This window comes from Arctopsyche grandis, chromosome 11, assembly GCF_051622035.1.
Source record: "Arctopsyche grandis isolate Sample6627 chromosome 11, ASM5162203v2, whole genome shotgun sequence".
Taxonomy (NCBI): Eukaryota; Metazoa; Arthropoda; class Insecta; order Trichoptera; family Hydropsychidae; genus Arctopsyche; species Arctopsyche grandis.
Genome location: NC_135365.1, coordinates 5,849,337 through 5,858,393, shown reverse-complemented (window position 1 = coordinate 5,858,393; position 9,057 = coordinate 5,849,337). Strand labels below are relative to the sequence as shown.

Here is a 9,057-nt window from a genome sequence, read left to right as displayed (position 1 = left end):
GTTTTTGGGAGTTTCTTTTTTCCATCCCATACTTAATAATAATTTGTCATGGAAACGGCTTATGGCTTTCACGCTATTTTTTGCCACGCAAATTATAATAAGTGAATTGACTTTAATTAGTAATCAGGTTCACGCATTCGTGCACTTTATAAAAAGTGAACATTGTCGGTTTTACGTATGTACGAATTACATATGATTGGTATAGGATTACATAGATTGTCTGAAGATTTTCAAAGGCGTGTGAATATTTAAGGAATAAATAAACAAACGGAAAGATATCCAGTCTTCAATATATACGAGGAATAAGATGTATCGTAAATAATAATTGTCTAAAACGTGCGTACGTGAGTGCGTGCGTGTGTACGAAGTACTCGCTGTTAACACCATACTCCGTCTCTCTTTCTCCCCTTGGAATGGTATATCGTGGAAAGAGACGCAGCTTGGTGAGTGTTTACGAAGTACTCAATAACCATGTTCCATCTCTCTTTCCCCCCTTAGAATCGTATATCGTGGAAAGATACGCGGCATATCACTTCGTTCACATGAGTAGCCGACAAAAACAATTTTTTTTTTCAAAAAAGATAATTAAATTTTAAATTATTAATTCCGTTGATCCGAATTGTGATATTTTACCGAGTGCACAATTATTTGCACAGAGGCCAATTAGAAAGAGGCCAAAATAAAGAATTATAATACTCGTATAAACCTACGTGTTTATGTCTACATAAGCGACCAATCACAAAATGTAATCCTGGCAATTAATCAATATTGTTTCTTTATCTACTATATGTACATATGTATATTGAATGATGGATCATATTTAAAAAAAAATCTTAATATGATAATTAAGTATAAAAATATGATTTTTCTTATCAAAAGTAACCTTGACATTTGTGTAATTAGTAGGAAATCACTGCAAATTTCACGCGAATGTCGTTTGATCTTGTTATCAAATCGTTAAAACAATTTATTGTAACAGTTCACTACAAAATTATAATATTAATTTATTGAATGCATTATTACTAACAATATAAGTGTATTCAATAGATAGAATGTTTAGTTATATACAGTGCCAACCTTACACCCGATGGCGCCCGCGGGCAATTTTTTCTAAACATCCTTAGAAAAAATTTTCGCCTTTGGCGCTCTAATCTAAAATTTTGAATGGTTTTTGGCGCTCTAATTTTAAATTTGAAAGCGCCTTTGGTGCATCGTGCGGCGCCCTAACTTATTTGGCGCCCTCGGACCCCGCCTGACCCAGCCCCCCCCCATAAAACAGGCACTGGTTATATAAGATACAATGCACTATTTAATAGAATAAATGAAATGTACAATTCATTATACATATGTATATTATTTTTACATACATATAAGCATATTGTTTTTATTATACCAGCAAATTATTCATGTTCAGTCATAAAAAATACTTTCGCAATCATCGAAAATAGTTAAAGTAACATTTTAAATACCGTATCCAGCATCGAAACTACTAAGCCGTGACCATTTCATACCCAAAAAACCAACAAGAGCTTCCATCAACTCTCAAACAAATCAGTACTTACCTCGGGTACACACACACACAATAGAAGTGTGTCAAACTAATGTGTAAAAGTGGGTCAAAATCACGAAGTTTTGAAAAGTGTGTGTACAAAATAAAGAAAGTAGAACTTTCACAGTTATTTTATATTATTGCGTATTCTTAATTATACTATGATTTCAATTGTCGACGGTATGTAAATGTAACCTTCGGCAAACGAGGAGGTTCTTAGGAAAAAGAAGATGGATCGATATGCGTCTTCCGACAATACCATTGTTTTCCAAGATTTATCGACATAATATGGCATAAATAATTAAATGATGAGATGATTCCACGCCGTAGCATCTAGTTAAAATTTGCAAAATTTTTATCATACAATCAATTTAAAAAAAAAGTTTTTTACGCTATTCGTATTCGCCCTGTATTTGTATGGATTAATAGAAATCTGAAGAAATAAGTGACATAATAAATAATAAGTAAAATTATCTTTTTTTTTTAATTAAATTTAACAAGCTCCATCTACCGACTCTCGATATTCTTCCAAAGATCACCATCTAGTGGTACTTCATAAAATCAATAGTAAATTAATACGTACATTTTTGTATAATATGTATGTATATGGTGAAAGAATTATTTCGTACTGGAAAAAGCGAAGTAAGAAGAGGCTAGTAAAAAAGTGAACCGGAAATAAGCGGACAAAAAAAGCGCATCGAAGAGTGATTATGAAAAAAAAAGTATATAAAAAAACAATAAGATCAAATAAGAGAATACATTATATCGTAATAATAATTCACTTTAGTTGTTCATATTTGCCAGTGAATTAAAAAAATATGTTACAAAAATCTTTGTCTACAAATCTTATATATAATTTCGAAAGAGATTTTGTAACAATTGTTGGTTCGTTAGAATCAGTCGTGTCTGAGTTCGAATTATCGCATGATCCCAAAACTTTATTTATTGTTATAACGTATGTACATTGTGTACATAGATAAAGTATCGGTCTCCGTGACGAGACAGAATGTTAAATTACAGAAAACGCAAATATCGGAAGGCAAAGATCGAAAGTCGAGAGATCTTAAGTCGAAAGATAAAAAAAAAATGATGCATGGTAAACGGTACATACTCACTTCATTTGCGTGAGCAGGATACAACAGGAACAAGAGGAACAGGCTTTTCCTCTCGTATTAATGTGCGCGCGCAGAATATATTTCGACTTAAGATCTTTCGATTTTCGATATTTGCCTTCCGATATTTATGTTTCCTGTCATTTAACATTCTGTCTCGTCACGTAGACCCATAAAGTATGTACATAGATAGTCGGTAGAAATTAAGTAAATTGATAGTTTTTTAGTGACACAGTTTGATTTTCGATTTTTGTTGACCATGTAAAGATTTTTGGAAAAAAATTTTCACCTGCGGCGCTTTTTTGCGGGTTAAAACGAAACATACAATGTAATTTATGGATCTATTTTGCTTTTGCCATTTTTCTTGTACCTAAATTTGTTTAGTCCCATTTTTGAAAACTATATTTATTTTTTACCCTTGATTTTTAGCGTGATGGAAAGAAGAAAATTTTGTTATATGGGGGGGGGGGACAAATATTTTTAACCCTGGGTGGCCCCCTTTGACTCCTGGCATGCACTAATTTCAGTCCCAGTCCGCCATTGTACATAGTACGGTTTACCATGCACCCTTTTTTTTTTTGATCTTTCGACTTGAGATCCTTCGATTTTCGATCTTTGCCTTCCAATATTTGCATTTTCGGGCGTTTCACTTTCAGTCCCGTGAGGGAGACCAGCATAATCAATGCAGCTGATCCATGATCCTTCCATGAAATTATTTTTATTAAGAAAAGATGCAAATGTATCGATTGTGTCAAATGAAAAGATTTTTTTAATATGTACATATTTTTATTGTAGCGCCCACTGGCAACACTGCGTCAGCTGTCAGTTTCGGCGTCGGCGCTAGTGAAAATGTGATTTCTTCAATTCTGACACTTCAGCAGTGCAATCATTCGCATTGTGATTTATTTAATTAAGCAATTTTATTAAAAATCTATTAAAAATGGGTCGCCGTTCAATAAATACCACCAAGAGTGGTAAATACATGAACCCTACAGATCAAGCCAGTGAGTATTATTTTCTGATTATATATTTCTAAGGTTTTAAGAGACTAATCGTTTATGAGGTTAGCTGCACATTGATGAGAAGATACTAAAATCTAGCTTTTAGAATTGTTATATATGTACCTATAACAAGTGGTCCTGACAGATCTTTCTTAACCTATGAAACATTGTGTCTTATAAATTTTATTAGCCTTCTCATATCGTTGGCAATGGGTACCATATTAACAGTGTGTCATCCAGATTTCGTAATAATAGGTTTTGAATAAAAAAAATCTTCCAATACATACTGCAGTTCCAAAAACCATACAGACCTAATGCTGTATCATATATCTACATGCAGTATAACTGTGTTATTAAATTATATTCCAATAATCTCGGTACTATGGACAGGAATACGAAGACACTGAAGTAAATCAAGTGTATATTATAAATTTATATATAATATATAGTATATAGGCTTAATACATAGAAATGACTGTTTAACTGTCCGGTTTCAATTGTATAGTATGAATTTATATATGAATTTATTCATTAATGAAAATGTTTCTGATTTTTAGGGAAGGAAGCTCGCAAGAAGGAATTAAAGAAAAACAAACGTCAACGACAAATGGTTCGCGCTGCCGTTTTAAAAATGAAAGATCCCGTACAAATCTTTGAAGAGTTAGAAAAAATTGATGAAATGGGTATATCTTAAATTCATTCTAATTCATTATAAAATTTTCAAACATAATTATAGAGGAGTAAAATAATTTTTTAACCTTTCAATTTCAGAATATAACGTTCTACAACCTTCGCCTTTGAACGAAAAAGTTTTGAAGGAGAAGCGGAAAAAATTAAAAGAAACCCTCGACAGAGTCCTCAAAATGTATGTAAGTATTAAAGTACAGAAGAGTAGAATTTAACTGTTTTTTTTTATTAACAAGCTTGTTGATTTTTCTAATCATCCATTCTTTGTATATAGGATAAGGATGAACCGGAGAGGTGGGCCGATCTGAAGCGTCAGGAAGCTGAATATGAAAGGAGAAGAGCTGCTTTGGCTGCCTATCACGAGTCGGTTCGACACGCTCAAGCTGTACAAGTTGACGATATCCCATTGCCGACTCTTCAGGTTTATAATGCTCACAAGAATATACATCTTATTTGGCTTGGCACTAAAATAGAAAAAATCTCCTTGCTATTGGTCAGGTAGATATGATGGAGTATAATGACCCGTGTTGTGGGACATAATCGTAATCACGCATTCGGCAGATAATTTGCCTAATTCATTAATTACGCAATAGGCTTGTGGAATTTGGCAATTTTTTCTATCGGAAACATTTCAAGTACAAAAAGGCCTCTGCCAGGGATGCATACTCTCTCTTGATCTTTTTGAAAGTCCAATTTTCAATTCCAAAAACACAATTTCCGTTTGACTTAATTCACAAATTGTTATCACTTCTTTTAATTCGATATGTTCAGAATCTCAGAAAAGCAGAATAAACGTATTACACGTTTTACGAGATATTTATCAAAATGAACAAAAGTGGACTTTCACTTTCAATTATAACAGCTCATATGTAATTCCAACCCAAATGTAAATGAAGAATACATAATGAGAAGAGTACTGGACAGATGGAAATGTGAACTAACAATAGACGGCAGAAAGATTTCTAATTTTGAATCGTTGACGACATTATGTTAATGGCCCGCAATGAGGATGAAATGGTTGAACTACTTCGTAGAATAGAAACAGAGAGTCAACACCTGGGTCTCTAGATATTAACAAAGATCTTCATCGTTGATAGATTTGAGTCTCATAAAGTCGAATGCTTTAAAATACTATGAGGAAGTCAGTGCTTTTATTTACCTAGGTGGCTTGATCTCAAGAGAAGGAGGAATCCCAATCAGAAATCGACAGAAGAACGGGAATAGCGGAAACGGTGATGATCAGTCTGACAAAGATATGGAAAAACCGTTCTGTGAGAAAAACGAAAATCCATCTGGTGCGATCACTGGCGATTCCCATTGTATTGTATGGAGTCGAGACATGAAGCTTCAAGGTCTATTCATCCTAACCAACAGTTCATAGCTACAGCACAGCACAACAGCTCATGTAAACGGCAGTTTCTATTCATATTATACAGCAACGCACGTTTCGGCACGTTTTTTTGGCCGAGTGCAACGCAAAATCAGCTTACATATGCATTGCAGAGCGTGAAAAAACGACGCAATATTAAAAAACGACGCAAAATTCATATGCGTATGCGCACCTTCGTTAGTACGCGTGCACTCGCCACTATGACGTCACGTCGTGCGTGAATATTTCCACGGTGGCCAAAGAAAACCGGTTTTGCTTGATACGTTACAGTCGCATGTACTGCTGTATAATATGAATAGATTTTGTCGGCTTCTGCTGTTATGTCTACACCACGTTAGACATGAATGTGTCCATACAAAATGTACCAAAGAATACTTTTCGTACGGCTGGTTACGTACAGTTGCCTATATGTTCTATATGTGGTGCTGGAGGTGGATGCTGCGCATTACATGAACCGCAAGATGCACAAACATCTCCACCTTCAAAAAGCTGCCAGTTTCAGATAGACTCTCCACAACATAGAGGACTATTTCCTATTTTGGTCATATTGTCAGGAAGAATATGGAGAGTCTAGAGAAGCTGGTAGTCACCGGAGCGCTATAAGGAAGGTGAACGAGATAAAATGGTTAGACCACATTAAAGCAGGAGTGGAGGCGGATCGTCCACCAGATTTCAGATGGTAGAAATGACCACGAAGGTCAGGATTGAGCAAATAAAAATGAAGAATAAAGAGATTTTTTGCCTCTTTCACGTAACACGTAAAATATATATGGGATCTATGAATGTGTGCGGGAGGATATTCAAAGTCAAAGTCTTTACGCAACTCGTTTAATGTCTTCGCGTCTAGCTCGAGCAAGCGAGTGACGCGCAAAGTGACGCCACAGGCCTGCCAACTTAAAATATTCTCATTCATACCAATCCCACATATATACATATATTTATATTCTGATCAACTTCCAAATTTTGTGTTGTCATGCTAAAATAGGTGTAATACGTTTATGTAATATTATCAAACATTTTTATGAAGTACTCAAGTATATATGTATGTATGTGCTTTTCCACATTCAGGTTCCAGACAATCTTATCTACGGTAATATGCCGTCGCAGATTCCTTTGCCTTTGGAACTCACACCTTCGATTGTGCCTATGCCGCCTCCGAAGCCGATTGGTATATTGAAAAAAGATACCATGTACAAGGTGTGCTTTTGTTTGGTTTATTTCTCATTGATCTTTTTATACTTTTTTTGCATAAATATACACATATATATATAATGTATTATTTTAGGAAATTCCACCTGCGTTAGAGCCACCTGGTGTACCTCCTGGGCCACCCCCGAACTTAGCAGACTTGATTGATTTAAATGATGGCGAAATATACCATCCAAAACGACAAGGGCAGAAAACTTTACGATTCTCCGATCAAAATGAAAATAGCGATAAAAATGTAAGATTATTTGAAAACATTTTGATACTCTTCTTTCCCGGAAGTACATATATTCAGAAGAAATGTGAAATGAGATTCGTTCGCATATATAAATGAGTTGTCGCAGTGGAATACAATCTGGTTGGGAAAATATCTTAATCTGTATGTGAATCTGTCAGTTAATATGGAGATTTTCAGTGCTTCAGAAGCTATTTTTTAATAGCATTTCATTCGCCATATCGTTTTTTAAATTTGCTAATTGCTTATCTGCTCAAATAGCAGAGCGTTTGCAAAAGTTTTGGTGGGAAATATTGGACCGTGCTCCATACAATCTAGACGGGACTTTTATCTCTTCCTGCAATTAGAGCTTTTTGGGCGGAAACGGTGCAGACTGTTGTCGACGTCGACCTGGCGATAGTTCTTCAATCAGAGATCGACAAATAAGCGTTTCACAATTTCGAAAATGCTTTAATGATAATTATTTTAAAAGCAGTTTAAGATATACAATGTACATATATACATATTTTCAGCATAACAAGAATTTAGAGTTTTAGTAAATTGTTCATGACAAAACTATTTATACTTAAAAATTAGGGATCAGATCAAAATTTGCCCTTCACAACTAATGTGCTTAATGTGCGCGCGCAGAATACGGGAGGAAAAGCCTGTTCCTCTTGTTCCTGTTGTATCCTGCTCGCGCAAATTAAGTGAGTATGTACCGTTTACCATGCACCATTTTTTTTTATCTTTCGACTTAAGATCTTTTGATTTTCGATCTTTGCCTTCCGATATTTGCATTTTCGGTAATTTCACATTCCGGCCCGTGAGGTAGACCCGTATGTACATATATGAAAATTCTACAAATTCATTTTACTTTCTTATAAATTAATTTTGTCATAATCATGTGAAAATATTAATGAATGTTTTGTTATTTTAGAAAATTAATGCCGAAAAGGATAAAATGGATCTTCAATCAATAGATCAAGACGACAGAATGTTAAGCAGAGATCAAAGAATGTCACTTATGCCTATGTTCCCCGGCATGCCTGTAACTAGCAAACCAACATCGTTACAACAGAGAATGCTTGCACTCTCTGGCCAAAACATCGACGAGTTTATGAAGGAAATGGAGGAGGTGCACAAGAGCAGGGAAATGAGCCGGTCATTGGACACAGATCGTCAACGGGAAGACGAGTCGAACAGCGACAACGACGACTCCATCGATAAGGATGAAAGAATGAACATGTCACAGATGATGTGTCCGCCAGGTACGACGGGCATAGATACCTCTCACATGCCGATGCGTCCTCCACCGTTGATGGCGACGATGATTAGACCGCCACCGTTGAGGCCACCAGGCCCACCTCCCGGTATGCCTCGGCTACCTGGTCAACCTCCGATACGCGGTGCTCCTCCAGGTCCTCCACCGGGACCACCACCACGACCTCTCAGACTACCTCCTGGCCCTCCGCCAGGTCTACCTCCTCGCGGCTTAGCTTTAGCTAGAACAATTCCCCACAATTTGCCGCCGCATGGTGTACCCTTGCCCATCCCAGTCCTCTCGGCTGCCCCGCAGCTGATCAATCGAAAAGACGGCCCTCAGCAAGGTGCGACGATTATGGCTAAACCTCAGATACGCAATCTGTCAGCTGATGTGACTAGGTTCGTGCCGTCGGCATTGAGAGTCAAACGAGACGACATCAAACATAAACAAGGAATTAAGGGACCCATGATGGACATCAAGAAGAGTATAGACATGGGACAAAAGCCTCCTGGAGCACCCACGAAAGACGAGGCGTACATGCAGTTCATGCAAGAAATGGAAGGTTTATTGTAATTTATAAATATGTATCGCGTTTTATGTAGTTTTCAATAAAATTTGTTTTATCACATCG

The 9,057-nt window shown here is 36.2% G+C and overlaps 1 protein-coding gene across 1 annotated transcript; it reads left to right on the top strand.

Annotated features, from left to right (window-relative positions):
* The first annotated feature begins 3,439 nt into the window (after nt 1–3,439).
* LOC143919403 (uncharacterized) lies at nt 3,440–9,057 on the top strand. Its single transcript, XM_077441711.1, has 7 exons — nt 3,440–3,665; nt 4,220–4,345; nt 4,434–4,531; nt 4,624–4,770; nt 6,808–6,936; nt 7,025–7,183; nt 8,100–9,057. The coding sequence occupies exons 1-7, from the start codon at nt 3,602–3,604 to the stop codon at nt 8,997–8,999; spliced, it is 1,623 nt and encodes a 540-aa protein (XP_077297837.1). The 5' UTR covers nt 3,440–3,601; the 3' UTR covers nt 9,000–9,057.

Coding starts and splice junctions, on each gene's coding strand:
- LOC143919403 (XM_077441711.1), top strand. CDS start 3,602: ATGGGTCGCCGTTCAATAAATACCACCAAGAGTGGTAAATACATGAAC. Junction 4,346..4,433: donor AGAAAAAATTGATGAAATGG/GTATATCTTAAA, acceptor TTTCAATTTCAG/AATATAACGTTCTACAACCT. Junction 4,771..6,807: donor TCCCATTGCCGACTCTTCAG/GTTTATAATGCT, acceptor TTCCACATTCAG/GTTCCAGACAATCTTATCTA.